Source organism: Sprattus sprattus (assembly GCF_963457725.1).
Source record: "Sprattus sprattus genome assembly, chromosome: 2".
Taxonomy (NCBI): domain Eukaryota; kingdom Metazoa; phylum Chordata; class Actinopteri; order Clupeiformes; family Clupeidae; genus Sprattus; species Sprattus sprattus.
In genome coordinates this window covers 902,104-927,103 of record NC_137921.1, presented here as the reverse complement: position 1 = coordinate 927,103, position 25,000 = coordinate 902,104, and the positions used below count along the sequence as shown (strand labels likewise).

Sequence of the window (25,000 nt, the reverse complement as noted above, 5' to 3'; positions counted from 1 at the left end):
GACCCTTGACCCTAACCCTACGATCTGACCTTGACCCTATAAAATAAGATAAGATAAGATAAACTTGTATTAATCCCGTGAGGGAAATTCAATTGTCAAAGCAGCAGGGTAGTGGGAATAGGAATCAAGTATCTATATACATTATCATCAAAAATACATTAATACAAAATGTAATAAGAAATCAAATAAATAGATAAAATAAATAGACAACATAGCACAACTCCGCTGGCGTACATTATATAAAACTTATGTTTGATTGTGCTGGTTGTGGAGTCTTATGGCTACTGGCACGAAGGACTGACCAGGGCCCTTTGTGGTGTGTTGAGGAGGGATCAGTCTGTGGCTGAACGTGCTCCCCATCTGCAGTGGCTCGTCATAGAGGGGATGTTATCCAGTTTTACTCCCACCACGGAGCCAGCCTTCCTCACCAGCTTGTTTTAATTTCTTTTGCCTCCCTGGTGTTGATGTTACCCCCCCAACACACCCCGCCAAAGAAGAGGACACTGGCTACTACAGACTGGTAGAACATCTGCTGCAGCCTATTGCACACTTTAAAGGACCTGAGCCGCCTCAGGAAGAACTGTGAAGGGCCTCGGTGTTGTCAGTCCAGTCCAGTTTGTTATTGATAGATACATCCAGGAACTTGTAGTTGTCCACCGCCTCCACCTCCTCCCCTCGGATGGTGATAGGGTTCGGGGCCCTCTTCTTGCTCCGCCGGTAGTCCACCACCAGCTCTTTGGTCTTCCTGATGTTGAGCTGGAGGTGATTGGTGTCACACCACCCTATTAAATCTCTGTCAATCCGTGATGCAGCTGACGATGGAGGACTCAACGGAAAACTTGACTATGCGCGTGCGTGCGTGTGTGGTGTGTGTGATTGTGTGTAGGATGTTCGGTGCAGTATCTAGTTGAGTGACAGAGACACACACACACACACAAACACACACACACACACACAGAACATCACCTATTACAAACACACAGATATACACACATACTTCCTGCTCCGCCACCAGCTCTTCTTGATGTTGGAGGTGATTGGTGTCACACCACCCTATTAAACTCTGTACTCCTCCTCGTAGTCATCCGTGATGCAGCTGACGATGGAGGACTCAACGGAAAACTTGACTATGATCTGACCCTTGACCCTAATCATACGATCTGAGACATGACTGCTACTCTGGGCTGTGTGTGTGTGTAGGATATGTGGTGCAGTATCTGGTTGTGTGTGTGTGTGTGTCTGTTGCTGTTTGTGTGTGTGCGTGTGTGCGTGTGCGCGTGTGTGCGTGTGTGGTGTGTGTGATTGTGTGTAGGATGTTCGGTGCAGTATCTAGTTGAGTGACAGAGACACACACACACACAAACACACACACACACACAGAACATCACCTATTACAAACACACACACACACACACTGATACACACACAGATACTAATAGAGATATACACACACACATCAGTTCTGTTACAGAGAGGGACAGGAAGAGCCTCTCAGCTCTTCACAGTCTGCCCTACTTAACACAACTCTCTGCCTGCTGGTATCAGACGGACACGAAAAGACTGAACTCTCTGCCTGGTGGTATCAGAAGGACACAAGAAGAATAAACTTAACAGAATCACAGAGGCACAGAAAACAGAACCCAGAATGGAGACCTCAGTGGTCATGAGTGAATTTCTGCTGCTGTTTGTCATCGCTGGCACCCGCCTCAGCGCTGATCCTGAAATAGTGTTTGAGCTTGAAGGAAAAGGTACTTATTTACGAAGCTGGGAGAATTCTTGGAAGAATTGTTCAGCGCTGTTCAGAGTGTCTGGAGATGAAGATCTGCTTCTGGTCAACTGCTCACAGCCAGAGAGACCACAGCCAGATGGCTATAATGTCACATGTGATTATGAGGGTTTTATTATGACCAACCTTACTACTGCCCACAGTGGAGTCTACAGGACTGAATGCTGGACAGGAAACACCACAGAACACGCCAGCTACCGTCTCACAGTCTGTAAGAAGGAAGGCTATAGAGAGCTAAGCTATGTAAGACATGATGGCAGTGTTGTGCTGTGCAGGCCTGATTCCACCCCGGGGCACGGGAGGAGCGTACAGCTGTACCGACTCAATTATACAGAGAAGATGAGGTGGGTTCCACTCCTGGAGGAGATGAGAGGCCGACTGCACGTTGATCTCAACAACTCTCAGGTCACACTCTCTGGGGTTATAAATCATGACCTCCGTGTTATGAATGATAACCACGAAGGCCTTTTCCTGTGCACAACATGGAGAGGAGGTCAGTGCCAAAGAATGACCCGTAATTTTATAAATCTGAATCAATTCGTCTTAGCTCAAGAAGAGGAGAACCTTACTATTCCTTGTGTTTCAAAAAGAGAGTCCCCCGCCGATGTGTACTGGTTTACTCCTGCTGGGTATGTCCATCTTAGCAACGATCAGACTCGTCAACAGGAAGTGATGTACATGCTAAATGGCAGCCAGAATGGAGACTTCTCCCTCATCATTCCCTCTGTATCTCAGAATCACTCTGGGGGATATGAGTGTGAGCAGGGGCTTGTCACCATCAGGGGCTTTCGCCTCTTAGTTTGTGAAAATCTGTCCCACTTAGAGCTCATGTTTTCTCACGGTGAGAGTGTCCTTCTGGAATATAATGCAACTGCACACAACTCTCGCAGTCTGAAGTTACGGTGGTACCGTCAGATAGCTCTACAGCCCCAGGTTCCTATTCTAGACAGATACGATGATACTGTGCTTCTGCCTGAGGATCTGAGGGGCAGAGTGAATGAATCCAACCCTCGTCACGCCCTGATCATATCCAATCTCACAGCAGAGGACAGTGGGCTGTACACGTGGAGGGTCTATGGATGGGTTCCGGAGACAAGAAAATGGGTTTGTTCTGAGGGAAGCATCCGTCTTCTGTACAGGGACCCCTTTGGGGTAGACTCTCATTTCTACAGGGCATACGCTCCACTCCTGTGCTGTGGGCTGCTGGGCCTGGGGGCTGCTGGGATCTGGTTCAGCCTGAGGAGCAGAAGAGGAGGACAGGCTTCTGGACGTCAGAGCGAAGATGAAAACCTCTATGATGACGTGGAAGTGGCTGAAGACAGCGTCTGAACTGAACACGCTAATCTCCTCTTGCACCCGTTGAAGATTCAGCTCAGCTTGTCCATTAATGCCAACTCATGCTAATATGATGTGCTAATGCTATATGAGGTTTCTGATGTCATAAAAGTATTTTGAAGTTTGTGTTTTTCTTCTGGGGATTTTTTTGTAAATTTTAAGCCCATATAATAAAGGTAATTTCTGCAATATAGCCAAAACGATGGTGTTGCTAATAATGTTTGTGTGTGTGTGTGTGTGTGTGTGTGTGTGTGTGTGAAACGTAGTGTGTGTGTGTGTGTGTGTGTTGGATAGTGTGTGTAGGTTAAAGTGTGTGTGAGGTTAAAATTTACTGAAGTTATCTCAGAACAGAGTTGCGTGACCTGCATAGGGTGAGTACTGTAATCTAAAGGAAACCGATATGATTCGTTCATTTTGACTGGGTCTTCAGATACGGATCCTTGGATCATTTTTCACGTGACCTGCATATGCTCAGAAGAGGAAACGGAAAGTTGTTTACCTCCTTCACTTTCGTGTGACTAGGTTTAGAATAAGTAACTTGTGGATGTGTGTTTTATAATAGCACCAGATAGATTAGGCTTTATGAGCAGGTAACAGGAAGTCTGCTTTTTGGAATGTTTCCACTGGAAGCCTCTACCTTCTGAAGAGCAGGGAAACCCTGATACATAAGCAGAACACACACACACACACACACACACACAGCTTACTGGCCTCTCCCTTCTGGAGAGCAGAGAAACCCTGATACATAAGCTGAACACACACACACATACATACATACACACACACACACACACACACACACAGCTTACTGGCCTCTCCCTTCTGGAGAGCAGAGAAACCCTGACCTCATCAGCAGAACACATTACAGTATACTGAATGTGAATAGAGAGAGAGAGAGAGAGACAGAACAAAAGAGAGGGAAAGGATGAAGTCAAGTGGATTCTCTTCCTCATGAGTAGATCATGTATTGGGGTTTCAGCAGACCCTCAGTAGACGAGGAGTATCAAATGTGTATTATCTCAGCTACCTTTCCACAGGGTATCCCAGGCAACACGATGCATGCTAATGTGCTAGTGCTACTGTTAAGGGCTATGCACACGCTCTCTAGCAATATGCTAATGCGCTAGTGCTACTGTAATGGGCTGTGCACACGCTCTGTAGCAATATGCTAATGCACTAGTGCTACTGTAATGGGCTATGCACACGCTCTCTAGCAATATGCTAATGCACTAGTGCTACTGTAATGGGCTATGCACACGCTCTCTAGCAATATGCTAATGCACTAGTGCTACTGTAATGGGCTATGCACACGCTCTCTAGCAATATGCTAATGCACTAGTGCTACTGTTAAGGGCTATGCACACACTCTGTAGCAGCTACCTTTCCACAGGGTATCCCAGGCAACACGATGCATGCTTATGCGCTAGTGCTACTGTAATGGGCTGTGCTAGGGTGACCAGACGTCCTCTTTTACCCGGACATGTCCTCTTTTCGAGACCTAAATGCGTCTGGTAGGGATTCCAAAATTGTCCAGGATTTTGCGTTCTCTGGGTCTTTCAAAAATCTTGTAATTACGTCCTTACAAGTTTTGAAAAGGGTATCTCCCTTACGTTCCACCTTCTTGCGCGAGCTCTGACTGTAGAGAGAACTGTCGTTGGTCGGCTGCCTTCCCAGTGTTGCCAGATAGGATAATTATCCTCCAAATACGAACATTTTGAGCCTTTGATCCGATACGCCATATCCAATCTGGCAACACTGAGCTCCTTCCCGCCTCCTCTAGTTGCATCGTTTACAAAAGCACATGACATCTTGTCTGGGAATTCCCCGCCCCTTCACTGCATTTCATTTGCTCAGTTAGTCTGGCCAACTACTCATTAGCGATCCACTTCACGTAGTAATTGGACACGCCTTTAACCAATCAGACCAACGATACTATACAACGATACAACGATCGGTAATAAAGCAAACACATATTTTTTCTGTATGAATTGTTCCAGGGCAAGTTTCTGTTCTGTTTTCAAAGAAAACTTGCCTTATCGAAGTTTTGCGGTGCTTCGGCGGCCACCATGTCCAATGTTTAAAAACTCTCCGTGCAGTAGATTTTGTAACGTAGCCGTGGTAAGTTTAAATCCGCCAATGGCGTGCCAGGTAGCCAAAAGCCAGTTTGTGATTGGCTCCAAGGATTCTGGAAATCTTGAAATGAACGGCTATCCAAAGTTGGCCAGACCCAGTGCAGAGGCAAAATCAATTTGGCCGGAAGAAGTGGGGCGGGACTTCCCAGACTACATAACATCTGCATGTGAAAAAGATGTCAGAACTTTGTCACGGGGGAGGGGGCGGGGTCCCACGACGAAGTGTCCTTTTTTTCACAAACTCAAATCTGAGAGTGTGTGTCTGTGTGTGTGTGTGTGTGTGTCACTCCGCAGTGTGTGTGTGTGTCACTACAGTGTGTGTGTGTGTGTGTGTGTGTCACTCCGCAGTGTGTGTGTGTGTGTGTGTGTGTGTGTGTGTGTGTGTGTCACTACAGTGTGTGTGTGTGTGTGTGTGTGTCACTCCGCAGTGTGTGTGTGTGTGTGTCACTACAGTGTGTGTGTGTGTGTGTCACTACAGTGTGTGTGTGTGTGTGTGTGTGTGTCACTACAGTGTGTGTGTGTGTGTGTGTGTGTGTCACTACAGTGTGTGTGTGTGTGTGTCACTACAGTGTGTGTGTGTGTGTGTGTGTGTGTCACTACAGTGTGTGTATGTGTGTGTGTCACTCCGCAGTGAGTGTGCGTATGTGTCACTCCGCAGAGTGTCTGTGTGTGTGTGTCCCTTTGCAGTGTGTGTGTGTGTGTGTGTGTGTGTGTGTGTCACTCTGCAGTGTGTGTGTGTGTGTGTGTGTGTGTGTCACTCTGCAGTGTGTGTGTGTGTGTGTGTGTGTGTGTGTGTCACTCTGCAGTGTGTGTGTGTGTGTGTGTGTGTGTGTGTGTGTGTGTCACTCCGCTGTGTTCATGAAGGCATACCCATCTCTCCTTCCCACTTCTGTTCCCACGCAGCTACACGTTGGTGATTAACACAACGATCTGCTACGGTGTGAGAGCCTACTCTCTTCTGCACGGGCTACACTGGCAGGATCTCTTGATCGATGGCTCGCTCACCCCTCTAGTGGCCACCCTCTGTAGTGCAGCTTATCTGAGTCCAGTGTATTTGACTGTTGTGTTCCTCTTTGTGTTGGTCTAAGCAGCTGATGTTAATCTGTTTGTATTTTACCACTGTGTGTGTGTGTGTGTGTCTGTGTGTGTGTCTGTCTGTGTGTCTGTGTCTGTCTGTGTGTCTGTGTCTGTGTGTCTGTGTCTGTGTGTGTGTGTGTGTGTGTGTGTGTGTGTGTGTGTGTGTGTGTGTGTGTGTGTGTGTGTGTGTGTGTGTGTGTGTGTGTGTGTGTGTGTGTGTGTGTGTGTGTGTGTGTGTGTGTGTGTGTGTGTGTGTGTGTGTGTGCGCAGGGGGATGGAACTGGGGTGTGCAGCATCTACAGAGGTCCTTTTGCAGATGAGAACTTCAAGATGAAGCACTCCGCTCCAGGTCTCCTGGCTATGGTAAGGCACACAGGCGCGGGTGTTTGTGCATGTGAAGATCACAGATGACTTCCTGTTTATTGCCCTGCTCCCCTCTCCTTCAACACTACTGATCGCTTCTGTCTCTCTCCCTCTCTGTCTCTCTGTCTCTCTCTCTCCCTTTCTTTCTCTTTCTCATTCCCTTTCTTTCTCTCACTCTCCCTGCCTCCATCTCTCTCTCTCTCTCTCCCTCTCTCTCTCTCTCCCTCTCTGTCTTTCTGTCTGTCTGGTTGTCTGTGTGTCTGTCTGTCTCAAGGCTAACAGTGTGCTCAGTGCTAATGTCTGTCTGTCTGTCTGTCTGTCTGTCTGTCTGTCTGTCTGTCTGTCTGTCTGTCTGTCTGTCTGTCTTCAGGCTAAAAGTGGCCTTAGTACTAACGTCTGTCTGTCTGTCTGTCTGAGTGACTGTCTGTCTGTCTTTCTGTCTGTCTGGTTGTCTGTCTGTCTGTCTGTCTCAAGGTTAACAGTGTGCTCAGTGCTAACGTCTGTCTGTGTGTCTGTCTGTCTCCAGGCTAACAGTGGTCTCAGTGCTAACGTCTGTCTGTCTGTCTGTCTTCAGGCTAACAGTGACCTCAGTGCTAAAGTCTGTCTGTCTGTCTTCAGGCTAACAGTGGCCTCAGTGCTAACGTCTGTCTGTCTGTCTTCAGGCTAACAGTGGCCTCAGTGCTAACGTCTGTCTGTCTGTCTTCAGGCTAACAGTGGCTTCAGTGCTAACGTCTGTCTGTCTGTCTGTCTGCAGGCTAACAGTGTGCTCAGTGCTAACGTCTGTCTGTCTGTCTTCAGGCTAACAGTGGCCTCAGTGCTAACGTCTGTCTGTCTGTCTTCAGGCTAACAGTGGCTTCAGTGCTAACGTCTGTCTGTCTGTCTGTCTGCAGGCTAACAGTGTGCTCAGTGCTAACGTCTGTCTGTCTGTCTTCAGGCTAACAGTGGCTAACAGTGCTAACGTCTGTCTGTCTGTCTTCAGGCTAACAGTGGCCTCAGTGCTAACGTCTGTCTGTCTGTCTTCAGGCTAACATTGGCCTCAGTGCTAACGTCTGTCTGTCTGTCTTCAGGCTAACAGTAGCCTCAGTGCTAACGTCTCTCTGTCTGTCTGTCTGCAGGCTAACAGTGTGCTCAGTGCTAACGTCTGTCTGTCTGTCTGTCTGTCTTCAGGCTAACAGTGGCCTCAGTGCTAACGTCTGTCTCTCTGTCTTCAGGCTAACAGTGGCCTCAGTGCTAACGTCTGTCTGTCTGTCTTCAGGCTAACAGTGGCCTCAGTGCTAACGTCTGTCTGTCTGTCTTCAGGCTAACAGTGGCCTCAGTGCTAACGTCTGTCTGTCTGTCTGTCTGCAGGCTAACAGTGTGCTCAGTGCTAACGTCTGTCTGTCTGTCTGTCTGTCTTTAGGCTAACAGTGGCCTCAGTGCTAACGTCTGTCTGTCTGTCTGTCTGCAGGCTAACAGTGTGCTCAGTGCTAACGTCTGTCTGTCTGTCTGTCTGTCTTTAGGCTAACAGTGGCCTCAGTGCTAATGTCTGTCTGTCTGTCTGTCTGCAGGCTAACAGTGTGCTCAGTGCTAACGTCTGTCTGTCTGTCTTTAGGCTAACAGTGGCCTCAGTGCTAACGTCTGTCTGTCTGTCTACAGGCTAACAGTGGCCTCAGTGCTAACGTCTGTCTGTCTGTCTTCAGGCTAACAGTAGCCTCAGTGCTAACGTCTGTCTGTCTGCAGGCTAACAGTGTGCTCAGTGCTAACGTCTGTCTGTCTGTCTGTCTGTCTTTAGGCTAACAGTGGCCTCAGTGCTAACGTCTGTCTGTCTGTCTTCAGGCTAACAGTAGCCTCAGTGCTAACGTCTGTCTGTCTGTCTTCAGGCTAACAGTGGGCCCGGTACTAATGGATGCCAGTTCTTCATCACCTGCACCAAATGTGATTGGCTGGACGGGAAGCACGTGGTGTTTGGTGAGTTCCTCTTATCAGTTAGAATACATGTCAAGTGTCGGATACATCATACATGTCACGGACAGTACCAAGCCAATCAGAATCAAATAGTCACCGGGATGTTGTGACTGTAGTGTAATCTCTGTGTTGCTATGTGATGGTTCTGTGGCTGTGTAAGAACAGTTAGCTCATTGGCTATAGAGCTCGAATGGTGTCTCCTATTGTTCTTTGGATGAGTGACTTACACTTGAAGACCCTCTGCACCGTCACACTGTAGTGCACCGTCACACCGGAACTCGTCACACCAGAACTCTGTAGGGCAAAGAGTTTCTAGATATTTTGTATTGAAGCGTGTGTTAAGGAGCATGCAGGGGGCGTGTGTTAAGGAGCATGCAGGGGGCGTGTGTTAAGGAACATGCAGGGGGCGTGTGTTAAGGAGCATGCAGGGGGCGTGTGTTAAGGAGCATGTAGGGGGCGTGTGTTAAGGAGCATGCAGGGGGCGTGTGTTAAGGAACATGCAGGGGGCGTGTGTTAAGGAACATGCAGGGGGCGTGTGTTAAGGAGCATGCAGGGGGCGTGTGTTAAGGAACATGCAGGGGGCGTGTGTTAAGGAACATGCAGGGGGCGTGTGTTAAGGAACATGCAGGGGGCGTGTGTTAAGGAACATGTAGGGGGCGTGGTTGGGGCCCAGAGTGATGATGATGATGATGATGATGATGATGGGTCTCAGAGTGATGATGATGATGATGATGATGGGTCTCAGAGTGATGATGATGATGATGATGATGGGGCCCAGAGTGGTGGTGATGATGATGATGATGATGCTGATGATGATGCTAATAGGTCCCAGAGTGATGATGATGATGATGATGATAATAGGTCCCAGAGTGATGATGATGATGATGATGATAATAGGTCCCAGAGTGATGATGATGATGATGATGATGCTAATAGGTCCCAGAGTGATGATGATGATGATGATGATAGGTCCCAGAGTGATGATGATGATGATGATGATGATGATGATGGGTCCCAGAGTGATGATGATGATGATGATGGGTCCCAGAGTGATGATGATGATGATGATGATGGGTCCCAGAGTGATGATGATGATGATGATGATGCTAATAGGTCCCAGAGTGATGATGATGATGATGATGATGGGGCCCAGAGTGATGATGATGATGATGATGATGATGGGTCCCAGAGTGATGATGATGATGATGATGCTAATAGGTCCCAGAGTGATGATGATGATGATGATGCTAATAGGTCCCAGAGTGATGATGATGATGATGATGATGATGGGGCCCAGAGTGATGATGATGATGATGATGGGGCCCAGAGTGATGATGATGATGGTGATGGGTCCCTTGGAGATGATGATGATGATGATGATGCTGAAGGGTCTGCTGCTCTTGTTTCTTTCAGGCAAGGTGGTGGACGGACTGCTGGTCATGAGGAAGATTGAGGTTGGCTGCTGCATTTCATTTCCTGTTTTACGCTTGTGTATTAGTCTAATTGGTGTAATTAGTGTAATTAATGAAATTGGTGTAAGAATTAGTGTAAGAATTGTAAGTAGTGTATGGGTCATAAAGTAGTAAATAAAGTAGTGTAAGTAGTGTAATTAGTGTAAGTAGTGTAATTAATGTAGGTAGTGTAATAAATGTAATTAGTGTATGTGTCATGGCTTCCATCGTGCTTGGTTCTGCAGCTTCACTCTGACGTTTACCTTTGACACTATTGTGTTGTTTCTGACTACCTGTGTGATGGTCTCTCATGTCGTTCCGTCCCTTCCAGAACGTTCCTACTGGCCCCAACAACAAGCCCAAGCTGCCCATCCTCGTAGCCCAGTGTGGGGAGATGTAACCATGGAGATGTAACCATGGAGACGCCTTCCTGTCCCTCCTCCAGCTGTTTGGACCCACTCCTTTTTCTACTCTGACTTCTTGCCCGTGTGTGGAAATATTTTTACTTACAATGATGAAAGGTTGTAAACACCTGTGTGTGTGTGTGTGTGTGTGTGTGTGTGTGTGTGTGTGTGTGTGTGTGTGTGTGTGTGTGTGTGATATTCTTGTTGTCCCCAATATGTCGATGTTGACATGAGTAGAAGTGGTGTTTGTAGCAGTGATTGCCTGGAGTGGGGATGGAGAATGTGGTGTGTATGAGACCCCCCCCCCCCCCCCCCCCCCCCCCGCAGTAGAACACCCCTTCTTCACTGGGCGATGTGAAGGACTGCTACTTTACTTTACTTTAGAGCTTGTATAAACACATGGAAAATAATCTGATTTAATGTTCAGAACAATTTCAAATACACAGTGCTGCCAAACACCTGAATCATGTGTGCATCGTTTTATTTTATACACTTTTGTGTTAACATGATGTCACAACTGATAAACTGATTGTTTCCCAAATAAATCTACCTGTTTTTTGTTTATTTTTGTCATTTTTGTTTAGTGTAGCATGAACTGGGTCTGCACCTCAAAGTCAAGTCAAGTCATGTCAAAGTGTTTATTTTTGCATGCACCAAATTGCTTCAGCACAGCAAAATTCTTAAGACTTGGCCAGCATCATCATCTACGCAGTAGACGTCATACAGATAACAAGTAACAATAACCCAAAAAAATACCATATAACTCTGTAACACTATAACAATAAAACATATAACATACAACATACAACATTAACATACAACAATTTAAAGCAGAAGAAGGGCTAGCAGCAGTTTAAAGTGTGAAGAAGTGAGGAATATTAAAGGCACAATATCCAACAATTATGCTTCAGGATTAGGGTTAGGATAAGCAGTTTAACCTTAAAATAACAGCTTAAAAAAAATTGGGGCGCTACAATGACTTTTAATATGGAGAATTGCGTCCGTGCCAATGGCATAGCAGGGTCGATAGGCATATAACTGCCTTCTGTAGTTTTGCCTGCCCATGCCCGCCGACCTGACTTTGATTACCTTCTGCCGATCAAGTAAGTAGCTTATTTGCCGTCTTGCTTAGTCTTGTGTTGCACATGATTGATGTTTGACTGTGTGAGGACAGTCGTTGAGTAGTTTGTCATAATGTCAAAGTCAGCACATTTCAAGAGATTTCGTTAGTTTTAGCTGCTTGCATACCTTTAGCGAATAGCTATTAATCCTTAATGCACCTTTAAATTAAGTTAAAAAAAATTTGCAAATATATGTCATCACATCATGGCTGCTGTGATCTCAGGTATAAACATCATCGCTGCTGTGATCTCAGGTATAAACATCATCGCTGCTGTGATCTTAGGTTTAAACATCATGGCTGCTGCCCTCTGCACAGTAATAAGTGTGCCTGCTTGTTGAGTCAGGCATCATTAAGAACATCGTGCTCTGCTGAAATGCTGGTTGACTTGTTAGACCAGGCTGCACCTATGGCATAGATTAGAGTGTCCTGTCCTGGGCAATCAATGAAAGGGTGTAAACACCTGTGTGTGTGTGTTTGTGTGCATTTGTGTGTTTCTGTGTGGGTGTGTGTGTGTGTGTGTGCGTGCGTTTGTGTGTTTCTGTGTGTGTGTGTGTGGTAACTGGTGAGCTACACGCCCTCCTCATGTCCTCGAAAGCACCACCAGCTGACGTGACGGCACCCACTGGAAGGCAAACTGCCCCGGTGCCAACAGCTCTGATGCAAACAGCTCTGGTGCCAACTGCTCAGTTTAAACTTCCTTTGTGTCGGCCACTCAGCCCACCCCACATCCCCATCCCCAGCTCCACTACAAAGGGGGCCTTTGAGATGCGGTTTGGGGCTTGGGTCTGAGGCTTCTGGGGGTCATTGCTGAAGCGTGGCTTTGTGTGGGACAACAGGGCTTGGCCCTTGACAACAAGGCCTTCACACATCCAGCAGCACTCTCACACACACACACACACACACACACACACTCCCAAACAGGGCCAGAGACACACACACACACACACTCTCAAACAGGGCCAGAGACACATTTCCATGACAATGGAGACGGGCAGCGTGGGACTCGCTCCCACTCCACTGTGCTTTGTCCCTGATCTGCCACTGGGGGGACTCGCACTGAAGCCAGACTCATTTCACATGCAGCCACCCCTCCGAATCTCACTCAACTGAGCCTAAGGGGTGTTGTTGCAGTAACTTAAATCTTTTTCAGTAAATGTAGATGCAACTGCCAAGTATGACATGAATATCAAACACGGCCTACATGATGAGGACATACAGAGCACTGTTGAAGAAAAACAGCCAGAGGCAACCATTTTATCCCACTGAAAAATAATCCCTATCACCACACTCGAGGTGCGGTAGATAGCTAGTCTGAGCGCGTTAATTCAGGTCTGAGACTTCCTTAGAATCGTCAAGGTCTCTCCCTGGCGAGGAATAAACGTTACCAACAGTGATGCTGCCCTCGTATTTACATTCTGAAGATCTGCAGCAGGACAAGGCTTAAGGCGCTTTGGTCAGACTGCATTTACACTCCGTCAAGAACGCTACGTAGACTATTTAACATAAAAATGTATTTTATATTTAACAATGAAAGTAAAGTGATTCTTCACATACTAATTTCACACTGCAACATGTGACAAATACCAATTAACACTCGGAACAACACACTTCTGCTACGTTAGGCATGCTTTATGAAGTTCATAAGCTAGTCTCCAGTTCACTTCTCCGAAACTGGGTTGATTTCGTCTATGTAGGCTGTTCTCGCGGGTACCTCGTCATTAAAGCACCAATCAGAACAGAGGCAGGCAGTTTGGGCGTTTGAGCGACAGATGGTAGAACCAATAGCTAGGAAGATTATCGGTTAGGTTGGTGGAGAAATATGCTGTTAACCAATGAAATGATAGGATGGGAGGGTAGGTCTGTCGGAATATTGTCCGGCTTCTTTCCCCATTCCGTCCAGTTCGATCGGCAACGGGAGCGGAGAAAAGAAAGCTGAGAGCCCGAAGGCAGCAGCCCCCACCACCGCCGGCCCAGGTTACCATCTAGCACCGGGAAACACACTAGAGAGCCACCGCCGGCACAAGTTTAACAACCAGAAACCATCATGAGCAGCGAAGCCGAGACACAACAACCGCCGCAGCCTGACGCCGATGCGGAGAGCCCATCCAGCCCGGCAGCCGAAGCTACCGCGGGGGACAAGAAGGTCATCGGTAAGCTGGTTAGCTAGGACCGGTTGTCAATGTGGAGAAAAGGGTTCGCTGCTGTTTTAAGTTATTTGGTGTGAAGAGTTTCTCGAAGGATATCATGGCCCAAGGCATTGAAATCGATATTACTGCTGTCTAGTCGACCTGCCTATCGTTGCCTAGCTAACGTTAGCCAACACGATGTATGATTGCTAAGCGGCCGTAACTTTACATTAGCTACCCTGACGTCACTGATTAGGTTTTGTGGCTTCAGGTGGACGTTGCCTAACAAAATACGGAACATTTTTAGTGACCCATGTAAGAAAGCTGGCAAGACTGAAGCCACTCTCATAACTCGTAGTAAGGTTTGGCATAAGTGTGCTTCTAGTTGGCTGAAGTTAGCCAGCTAGCTAACTTGGCTTGCTAGCTGCCTTTGTAGCCTCCGTTAACGTTAACCGTTTAAGGCAGAAAGTAGGCCTCTGATTTTGTCGGTTAAATTTATAACGTTCACATTCTTTGATGAATAATTCCAGTTCCATCGCCAGTGTCTACGTTCCATTATGAAGCAGTCAGCTGGCTTACAAACATAACTGTAAAGTGACGATATGTCTGCCCGGAGCGAAGCAAACCATAACTTAGCGGCCCGTCCCCACTGACAAACTAAACAAGCCGGGCTAGGGCCAATGATGGCTACGTGACTGAAAGAGCTCGTATTTAGCAATGAATCCTCTAAATCGCTCTGAAAATTGGTAGTCATTCCAGTAATCACTGTCACAGACCCTTGAAATAGACACGAGTTGACCAACGAAAGCTTGCCAAATCAGATTTTAATCACATTGCAACACGAAGAAATGTGTTTACACGCACCAAGTAATCGTAGGCTCAAATTGCCACATGGGCACGATGCGTTTTTAAAAATGGCAGAACTGATTCAATCCCAAATTGATTGAGCCACAGTGGCTCTGATATCATCTAACTTTAGCCAGCCGGCGTCTAGGATGTGAGCTTGGCCTTGATCATGACCCTCCATCACCGGTCGATACGACTAGCCCCCCAAAAACTGAATTATTAAATCAGGTTTTATAATAGTCACGTTGACGGTCCATCCAGGATGTAAATATGTTTTTCTTGCACAGCCAACAATATTTTCTATGTTTTTGGTTATGGCAGACCCACTTGCCAGTAATTTAATCGGTAAGGCCCAACGTTAGCTCTCCACAGAAATGACTGCAGTGCAGATGAAACATTAGCTAGATGTGTTAGCCGAACCTTTTGTTCGTGGGAAAGCATGTCTGCATCCTTTTCTCTCCTGTTATCGACCTCTGTTTGGGACGACCCACGTTACATGGAGGCATGATTCGCTCGACACATGATTGCAACTGACGACGGATCAAATTTAATAAAGTGGCGTAAGGGCAATATCGATTGACCATTGTGTTTGGCCTTATGAGGCTATGCTAAGATAACGAAGCTAGCTAGAGCCTCCAAAATGTCTGCCGTGTGATTCGGGATGTAGGGATTTCTTTTGTGTGGAGACCTTGAACAAAAATTTCGAGGCACGTTTTAACTTTTTCTGAAATAATATATTCCACGCCATCACATATTATGGAAGATTTTTTATATATTTCGTCAAGATAGAAATATTGATAACTGAACTCGTCATATTAGGGCGTAGTTGTAGTAGTTAGCATTCGGTCTTAACACACTGGCGCATCTCCAACCACATGGTTGAAAACTAATGAGGTAGCGCTAAAATGCTAACCAGCTAGCTTAACTTGTCTCTTGATGGTACAACGCCTTGAATATGCCCCAATTACTATAGTACCCTACCCTGCCCTGGTGAACGCAATTTTACCAGTGTCATTGAATCTAGTCGACAATATTCTTCCCGAGGTCGAGTCAAATGAAATATTACGCAGCCCCGGGTGAACTCGATCGTGATGCGATTTGAGTAGCGAGCGTAGACTCCGTTAGCCACGGAACTGAATGAGTTCGGCGCAGCTACGCCGCGGAGACGAGCAATCATACCACGTGTAACCTTCTGAATCACTTCCTTGTTTCTGTTTTTTTACTGCCGCGTTTCCCGGATACCATTTAAAAACCTACAGACTGGGGAGGACTTGGGCTGTATGTCGGGCTGGCCAGCTATTGTTGTTATAGTGGAACTTGTTGTGCCCCACCAGAACTCTTAAATGGGGGGTCTTATTTGGAAAGGGGGGCCTTGTGGTTGTGCTCAGGGCTATCGAATGGAACAGCTGCTGTTGTGTGCCACAGGCATTCACATCAGATGCTATTAAAAGATTGACAGTTGACGGTTAAAAATAACTTTCCTACAAACAGCCCAGTGACCCTGTAGTGTTAGCTTTCTTTAGCTGTCATGTGCTGTTTTGAACGGTTCAGTTCCTGTGTGTGTGTGTGTTTTCTAGATGCACTGCCTTCCTAGAAGCATGGTTGTGAGGTCTTTGTTTGTTTGTTTCTTGCAGCAACTAAGGTCCTGGGGACAGTCAAGTGGTTCAACGTAAGGAACGGCTACGGTTTCATCAACAGGTAAGACACACACACACACACACACACACACACACGCACACACACGCACATATACACACACAGCCACAGGTACACACACACTCACACACACAACGTAAGGAACGGCTACGGTTTCATCAACAGGTAAGATTCCTTGGCCACTGCGAGATGTGGGTCAGCACACACACATCCTCAATCCTATTACAGCTTTGATGGACTTAGTGAGCCACACTCAATCTGCTGCTGGCACGCCATTGTTTACTGCCATCTCTTAAAGACTTTAAGCCTCCCTACCCATCCATCCATCCTTATCAATGGGCCTGTACTGGGCTGTGACTGCCTGCATCAGCCATATCTAACCAGCTTGGGTGTTTAAATGCTGACTGTCCTCTTGATTCTCGCCCCGCAGGAATGACACAAAAGAAGACGTCTTTGTACACCAGGTAAGAAGGCTCTCACATGCTGCCATGCTTACGGGCTTCTTCACTAATATACATCTGATAGATAGATAGATAGATGAATACTTTATTAATCCCGAGGGAAATTAAGGTCATCCAGTAGCTTATACACTTAACCCACAAACATACATACATGAATGAATCACAATAAAAACAATACACATACGGAGAACATGTCCACAGGGAGTGGGGTGTTAACAGGCGGCTCTATGGAGCGCTGTGCTCTATGGGTACATCTGCTCTATGGAATGGGACAGAGGGCTGACACACACACACACACACACTCCTCTTTAGTCTCTTACCATCTCTACCATACGCTGGGTACAACACACACACACTCACTCACTCACACACACATGATTAGGGGCTTCTTCACTAATGTATATCTGCTCTATGGAATGGGACCGAGGGCTGAGTCTGACTCTCTTCTGCCTCTCCCCCCCAGACTGCCATAAAGAAGAACAACCCCAGGAAGTACCTCCGCAGCGTGGGTGATGGCGAGACTGTAGAGTTTGACGTGGTCGAAGGGGAGAAGGTCCGTACGGTACAGTTGTTTGTCTCAGTCTGTGTGTCTGTCTGTGTGCGGGTGTGTCTCTCTGTCTCTGTCTCTGTATCTGTGTGTCTGTCTCTGTGTGTTTCTGTCTGTGTCTGTCTGTGTCTGTCTGTTTGTCTGGGTATAAAAATAGACACTCGATGTAAAAACTAATGTTAGCATGCTACTACCTCCAAGGTAAAGGGCTTAGGTTGGACCAATCACTGCCCTGGAGTCATTTTGACTGATAGTTAAAAAAAAATTGGGAGGTGCCTGGAGAGGGCTCTGCGTGTCTGCATAAACTGATGACAATAAATTAAGCTTGAGAGTTCTGTCAAACAACATACTCCAACTGTTTGTTTGTTTGTTTGTTTATTTATTTGTGTGTGTGTGTGTGTGTGTGTGTCCGTCCACAGGGAGCAGAGGCAGCCAATGTCACCGGCCCCGGTGGCGTTCCAGTCCAGGGCAGTAAGTACGCGGCAGACCGGAATCGCTACAGGCGGTACCCGCGCCGGAGGGGCCCGCCCCGTGACGGTTACCAGGGCGACTACCAGAGCGACGGGGAGGGCGAGCCCCGGGAGAAGCGTGAGGGTGGCGGGGCAGAGAGCGCCCCCGAGGGAGAGGGTGAGCCCCAGCAGCGAGGCGAGCGAGGAGGCCCCTCCTTCCCCCGCGGACGCAGATACCCCCCCTACTTCGTGCGCCGCCGCTACGGACGCAGACCCCCCTACACCAGCACATCCCGCGACGAGATGAATGAGGTGAGGAGACACACACACACACACACACACACACACAAACTATGTGTCCCCCTTCTCTACCATCCTCCGAGTACAACACACACACACACAGACACACTATGTGTCCTGCTTTTAGTCTCTTACCATCTCTACCGTCCTCCGAGTTCAACACACACACACCCACCACCCACACACACACACTTAACTGTGTCTGCATATCGTAGGCAGATGGATGTTTGATAAAGTGTGAACACTAGGATGCAGGACTAATGGTGTGTGTGTATGTGTGTTTTAGGGTGGAGAAGGAGACGAGATCCAGGGCGGTGAAGACCGAGGCAACAAACCAGCGCGCGGCGGCGGCCAATACTACAGAGGCTTCAGACCAAGGTTCAGAGCCAGGTGTGTGTGTGTGTGTGTCATACCTCCTCGCTACAGCACGGAGCCTCCTCTGTGCCTTTCCTGCTGTTTAAGCCCCTGATGCTACGTAGCTACGTACCGCATTTTGGATTGACAGTCTCGAGAGTGCATGAGGTTTCTGTCTGGAGAGGAATGGATGGCGGCTGTGTTTCTAAACTGTGTGTGTGTGTGTGTGTTTTTGTAGCCGGGGCGGCGGACCACCACGTCCTCGTCCAGCACGGGAGGGTCGTGAACCACGAGAGGGCCGCGAGGGCCGTGAACCGCGGGAGCCCCGTGAGCCACGAGAACCCCGCGAGGGCCGCGACGGAGAGGACGACAAGGAGAACCAGGGTGACGGGGCCCAGAGCCAGGAGCCCAGACAGCGCCGCTACCGCCGCAACTTCAACTACCGCCGCAGACGCCCCGCCACCGGGACCGGAGCTGGCAGCGCTGGCAAGCCAGAGGGCAGCGGCAAGGAGGGGGGCAAGGCAGAGGGCGGCGCCCCCCCTGCCGAACACAAGCCCGCTCCCGAGGCTGCCTCGCACGATCACGCCGGGGCCGAGTAAACACACACCGGTGCACCATCTCTACCATCCTCCGGGTACGCCACACACACACACACACACACACACACACCGGTGCACCATCTCTACCATCCTCCGGGTACGACACACACACACACACACACACACACACACACACACACCGGTGCACCATCTCTACCATCCTCCGGGTACGACACACACACACACACACACACACACACACACACACACCGGTGCACCATCTCTACCATCCTCCGGGTACGCCACACACACACACACACACACACACACCGGTGCACCATCTCTACCATCCTCCGGGTACAACACACACACACACAAACACTATGTCTCCCCCTTTAGTCTCTTACCATCCTCTGGGTACGCTGTCCTGTGTCTTCCCTTTTGGTGTCTTCCATACCCACTGGAGTAACTTAGTGTAGTGTGATGTCCAACATATCAGTTGATCTTGGTACATGAACACTCTGGCTACAATAACTAGTCCAATTCTCTGATGTCAGTTTACCCTAGTAAAGGGATCCTAAAGAAGTCTTTTAAAGGCATTGAATTCATTAATCAATCTAAAAACAAGGCTTTAATGGTAATTAAAATGTCTTAAATGAGTATTTCAAAAGTCTTTAAGCTGCTAAGACATGAGAATGGTAAGAGCTGTTCATGTAAGCAGACGTCAGAGAAACCAATGGAGAGCAAGAGTGAACCTGTCAATCATTTAGAGTCTCTGACCTCAAGAGACCGTTCAAAGCATTCAGCTACGTTGCACACTTGGTAGAAGTAGGCAAAAAAGACTCAAGTAAACTCTCACACTTCACACCATTCAACTACTTTAGATTAGGCGCGCCCATCTCCCGTCAGCTTGTGGCGGAAGCCAACAAAGACGTGTCTGTTTGTTTGACCTAAATGTTTGACTACGGCTCAACATTAAACCACTGAAGTTGCATCGGTGCACTTTTATTGCCATTTTAGTTCCGGTTATGTTGCTCTTAACTTTCACCCCAAGTGGCATTAGAAAGCCTTAATTCTGACTCAAGTTGTAGGAACCCTGTAAATCATGATGATTGAGAGCGACACACACACACTTGCACTATGTGTCCCCCTTTTAGTCTCTTACCAATTCTTCCATCCTTAGAGTACAACACACTACCACACACATGCTGTCCTATTGCCTGAGTGTGCTGCTCTGGCCAAGACAGGACTCATCCTAACTGTCCTCTCCTCTTCTCTCCTGTAGTGATGTCAACAAGAAGAAACATCCAAGATGTGAGCAATAAGAACCAGATTTGACTTGACGATCGTCTAAAGCTTGCAACTCGCATTTCGACCAGATTTCCCACCGATTGCCTGCAGGATCTATGCAGACCAGACCCTTCTTTTCCCTTGTTTTTATGTGACAGCTCAACCGCTCTCTCTGGGAACAGAACAGACAGCAGCTGCTTTTCTAAAAATCGGTCTTAAGTTTTTACACCAAATGGTTTTTAAAAGAGAAAAAAAAATGTGATTTGATATCTGGTCAGTTTGACATTTTTAAATAACTTTTTATGTATTCAAAACATGAATTTTGACAAAAAGGCAAGCTCAAATAAAAGTCAAAGACGAAGTTTACCCGGATGTGTGTGGACTATTTCATTTCAGTCGAGCTTCTAGGCTGCTTGTTTCGTCCTCAGGTGTGTGTGTGTGTGTGACGTTTCACAATGACATGCATACATTTCAACAATAACAGTCTAAACCCAAATTAAGGACGGCCACCACAGTCAATGGTGTTTCTACAGTCCTGAATGAGGCCCTGGCACAAGGGTTGTGTTCATATGTGAGACTTCAGCAAATAGCTATGTACATCAGGAGTGTGTGTGTGTGTGTGTGTTCTTTCATATGTGAGAATGCACCAAGTAGTTATTTACATCAGGTGTGTGTGTTCATATGTGAGACTGCACCAAGTAGCTCTGTACATCAGGAGTGTGTGTGTGTGTGTGTGTGTGTTCTTTCATATGTGAGAATGCACCAAGTAGCTCTGTACATCCAGTGGGGACTCCTCAGGAGAGGTGTGTGTGTGTGTGTGTTTCAGTCCTTCAGATCCCGATAGGTAGGTGTGAATAATCTAGAAGTGTATTCCTAGCATGTTGACCGTGCAAAGGGTGTTGTCTCGTGTGTGTGTGTGTGTGTCAGATGTGTGTCTTAAATAGGCACTCATATTCTAGTCCTACTGTTAAGCAGTATGGGTAATGTGTCCTGTGTGTGTGTGTGTCCGATGTTGGTCTCTGCTGAGGTGCTCCATGCATCTTTTTGCCCTCCATGGTGTGTGTGTGTGTGTGTGTCAGACGTTGGTCTCCTTGCGCATGCGTTCCATGCGGCGCATGTTGCAGGTCATGGCGGTGCGGTTGGTGATCTCGCTGGCGCACGTCGAAGGGAACCATCCTCGCTCTCCGTCACGCATGCGCTCGCCATGGCACCACCCTGCAGCACACACAACCAATCACACTTCAGATTACTCAGATCACAGCCAATCACACTTCAGATTACTCAGCTCACAGCCAAACACACTTCAGATTACTCAACTCACAGCCAATCACACTTCAGATTACTCAGCTCACAGCCAATCACACTTCAGATTACTTAGCTCTCACAGCCAATCACACTTCAGATTACTTAGCTCTCACAGCCAATCACACTTCAGATTACTCAGCTCACAGCCAATCAGGCTTCAGATTACTCAGCTCACAGCCAATCACACTTCAGATTACTTAGCTCTCACAGCCAAGCCAAATCCCACTCTAGCCCTTAACTCCAGCACCTCTTCAATAAGGCAGGACTATGGTCTATGTGCTGCGTGTCCAAATGTGTGTGTTGTTCTATGTGTCCAGATGTGTGTGTGTGTGTGTTGTCCTCTATGTGTCCAGATGTGTGTGTGTGTGTGTTGTGCTCTATGTGTCCAGATGTGTGTTGTCCAGATGTGTGTGTGTGTGTGTGTGTGTGTGCTCTATGTGTTAGCCCACCTTCCACCTGCTGCTCCACGATCACCACCTCCGCCTGCTGCAGCCCCAACTCATCTGGAGCCTTTGGCATGTAGGCCTTAGTGGACTCATACTGTGGCAGCTCTGAAACACACACACACACACACACACACACACACTTTAGTCACCTCGTACTGCTGCAGCTCTGAAACACACACACACACACACACACACACACTTTAGTCACCTCGTACTGCTGCAGCTCTGAAACACACACACGCACGCACACACACACACACACACACACACTTTAGTCACCTCGTACTGCTGCAGCTCTGAAACACACACACGCACGCACACACGCACACACACACACACACACACACACACACTTTAGTCACCTCATACTGCTGCAGCTCTGAAACACACACACTCTCAGACTCACACTATCAGACACACACACACACCACCTCACACACACACACACACACACACCCTCACACACTTACACAACCCTTCTATTTACAAAGGGCAGTGGCTGCATCATAAAGCAGCGTGGCCTAATGGCGGCCTTTGGCTCTCCATGATGACGAGCTCTCACGAGGGAGTCGCCTGATTCTTTTCCTGACTGCGTTTTCCACCTTACACTAACAACCAGTCCTCTCGAACCAGAAGGTTCTATAGGTTATAAACACACTCCTCTCGTTCCAGAAGGTTCTAAAGGTTATAAACACACTCCTCTCATTCCAGAAGGTTCTAAAGGTTATAAACACACTCCTCTCATTCCAGAAGGTTCCAAAGGTTATAAACACACTCCTCTCATTCCAGAAGGTTCTAAAGGTTATAAACACACTCCTCTCATTCCAGAAGGTTCTAAACCCACTGTTCTAGATCCAGAAAGTTCTGGTTATAAACCCCCTCCTCTAATTCCAGAAGGTTCTGACGGTAACCACGGCGATAGAACTGTGCGAGGTCATGAGGGCAGCCGTGATAAGAGCAGAGAAGCATGACAGACATGAGAAAGACCTTTACCAACCTTCTCTGTTTATGTCGCTATCTGCCCGTCTGTGCTCTCGAAGAGCAGTCACCCAGCGAGCCTTATCCAGCCTGCAACACACACACACACACACACACACACACACACACACACACACACACACACACACACACACACACACATTTAGCAAGCCTTACAGCACCCACTGAACACACTCCACTCAGCCCAATCCAGGATATTAAAAACACTTCACAGCTGGTCAACAGAGAATACAATTAGCAGTGGAATCACTCAGTTCGGTCATTAATAGGGCCATTCTGGATACAACCACTAGATGGAGCTAGTCTCTAGAATCTTTTGTGCATTGGTCAGCATATTTGTGTCTTAATGAGTAATTCAGTGAGAGAGAGGGTGTGTGTGTGTTTGTGTGTGTGTGTGTGTGCACGTGCAGTGTGTGTGTACGTGCGGTGTGTGTGTGTGTGTGTGTGTGTGTGTGTGTGTGTGTGTGTGTGTGTACGTGCAGTGTGTGTGTGTACGTGCAGTGTGTGTGTGTGCGTGTGCGTAACCCTACTTGGACTCTGCCACCAGTCCGATCTGTTCTCTGTGGGCGTCGCTGTTCTGCTCCATGATGACACGTAGCTGCAGGGGGTTGGCCCCGCCCACTGACTCCTCCTCCACACACACATGCTCCAGTGTGGCGTAGTCCAGCACCACAAACAGCTCTTCACTACACACACACACACACACACACACACACACACACACACACACACACACACACACACACACACACACACACACACACACACACACAGAATATATAACAGCTATTACACATACGCGTGCAAACAAACACACATGCTCCAGTGTGGCGTAGTCCAGCACCACAAACAGCTCTTCACTACACACACACACACACACACACACACACACACACACACAGAATATATAACAGCTATTACACATACACGCAAACAAACACGCATGCTCCAGTGTGGCGTAGTCCAGCACCACAAACAGCTCTTTGCTACACACACACACACACACACACACACACACACACACACACACACACACACACACACACACACACACACACACACACACAGAATATATAACAGCTATTACACATACACGCAAACAAACACACATGCTCCAGTGTGGCGTAGTCCAGCACCACAAACAGCTCTTTGCTACACACACACACACACACACACACACACACACACACACACACACACACACACACACACACACACACACACACACACAGAATATATAACAGCTATTACACATACACGCAAACAAACACGCATGCTCCAGTGTGGCGTAGTCCAGCACCACAAACAGCTCTTTGCTACACACACACACACAGACACAATATATAACACCTATTACACATATATGCAAACACACACACACACACACACACACACACACACACACACACACACACACACACACACACACACACACACACACACACACACACACACACACACACACACACACGTCGAGCCTTCTGGCCCTGAGGTGGGCGTACCTCTTCTTCCTGGTGATGATGAGGACGATGAAAAACACACACACACACACACACACACACACACACACTCACACACACACACACGTTGGCGTACCTCTTCTTCTTGGTGATGATGAGGACGTCGTTGAAGAGGAAGAGGTAGTAGCTCCGGTGGCTGAAAGGCTTCCAGAACAGACTGAGGTCCTCTGTGCACACGGCCAGCTCACCGCTCTTCACCAGCCCTCGAGACGACGACACCAGGGGGAATGGCTACACACACACACACTGTTACGACCCTGGCGGGTCTAAGCCCTACCCCAATGTATTTGCATGGCTGTCTGTCTCTGTCTTCACAGCAGGTAATTGGAAGCAGGTGTACAGCAGGAAATTGGACACAGGTGGATCTTGGATTGGCTGGGTTACTAAAGCCCTGATCAGTCTGAAGTCGGGAGAGCGTTGGATTGGAGCTGTGGTTATTTGGATAGTGATTGGAATTTGGAGTTGTCGTTGGTTTTGGTTGATCGTCGTTGTTGGTTTATATTACCATTTAACTGAATTTACATCACATCTTTTGTTTCTCTTCACT

At 47.7% G+C, this 25,000-nt stretch overlaps 3 protein-coding genes across 7 annotated transcripts in view; 2 read left to right on the top strand and 1 right to left on the bottom strand.

The window, feature by feature from the left end:
- The window catches only part of ppih (peptidylprolyl isomerase H (cyclophilin H)), a 30,616-nt gene extending 19,821 nt beyond the window's left edge, over positions 1 to 10,795 (top strand). Inside the window, exons 6-9 of the mRNA XM_080860520.1 lie at positions 6,601 to 6,693; positions 8,553 to 8,640; positions 10,051 to 10,091; positions 10,420 to 10,795. Coding sequence (XP_080716646.1) covers positions 6,601 to 6,693; positions 8,553 to 8,640; positions 10,051 to 10,091; positions 10,420 to 10,488 — 291 coding nt within the window. The 3' untranslated portion in view covers positions 10,489 to 10,795. The remainder of the gene's footprint in view (positions 1 to 6,600; positions 6,694 to 8,552; positions 8,641 to 10,050; positions 10,092 to 10,419) is intronic.
- Positions 10,796 to 13,499: 2,704 nt separating this feature from the next.
- ybx1 (Y box binding protein 1) lies at positions 13,500 to 20,549 on the top strand. Of its 5 annotated transcripts, XM_080832599.1 has the most exons (9): positions 13,500 to 13,765; positions 16,222 to 16,285; positions 16,674 to 16,707; positions 17,168 to 17,266; positions 17,671 to 18,012; positions 18,287 to 18,390; positions 18,593 to 18,961; positions 19,222 to 19,250; positions 20,179 to 20,549. In XM_080832599.1, exons 1-7 carry the CDS (start codon positions 13,660 to 13,662, stop codon positions 18,951 to 18,953), a joined length of 1,110 nt encoding a protein of 369 aa, XP_080688725.1. In that variant the 5' UTR covers positions 13,500 to 13,659; the 3' UTR covers positions 18,954 to 18,961; positions 19,222 to 19,250; positions 20,179 to 20,549. The 5 variants fall into 5 exon arrangements, with proteins under 5 accessions (XP_080688725.1, XP_080688724.1, XP_080688726.1 ...); XM_080832598.1 differs by lacking the exon at positions 19,222 to 19,250 and having other exon boundaries at positions 13,501 to 13,765; positions 18,593 to 18,988; XM_080832600.1 differs by lacking the exon at positions 19,222 to 19,250 and having other exon boundaries at positions 13,502 to 13,765; positions 17,168 to 17,257; positions 18,593 to 18,988.
- A 709-nt stretch (positions 20,550 to 21,258) lies between these two features.
- Positions 21,259 to 25,000, bottom strand: part of arhgef16 (Rho guanine nucleotide exchange factor (GEF) 16) — a gene marked incomplete at both ends in the record, with an annotated part of 16,486 nt that continues 12,744 nt past the window's right edge. The window contains 5 exons of the mRNA XM_080833032.1: positions 21,259 to 21,398; positions 21,938 to 22,039; positions 22,932 to 23,002; positions 23,464 to 23,619; positions 24,530 to 24,684. Coding sequence (XP_080689158.1) covers positions 21,259 to 21,398; positions 21,938 to 22,039; positions 22,932 to 23,002; positions 23,464 to 23,619; positions 24,530 to 24,684 — 624 coding nt within the window. The remainder of the gene's footprint in view (positions 21,399 to 21,937; positions 22,040 to 22,931; positions 23,003 to 23,463; positions 23,620 to 24,529; positions 24,685 to 25,000) is intronic.

Bases quoted from the DNA above. Each gene is read 5' to 3' on its own strand.
- ybx1 (XM_080832599.1), top strand. From the start codon at position 13,660: ATGAGCAGCGAAGCCGAGACACAACAACCGCCGCAGCCTGACGCCGAT. The intron at 16,708-17,167 runs GTAAGAAGGCTC...TCTCCCCCCCAG, and splicing joins AAGACGTCTTTGTACACCAG to ACTGCCATAAAGAAGAACAA. The intron at 18,013-18,286 runs GTGAGGAGACAC...TGTGTGTTTTAG, and splicing joins CCCGCGACGAGATGAATGAG to GGTGGAGAAGGAGACGAGAT.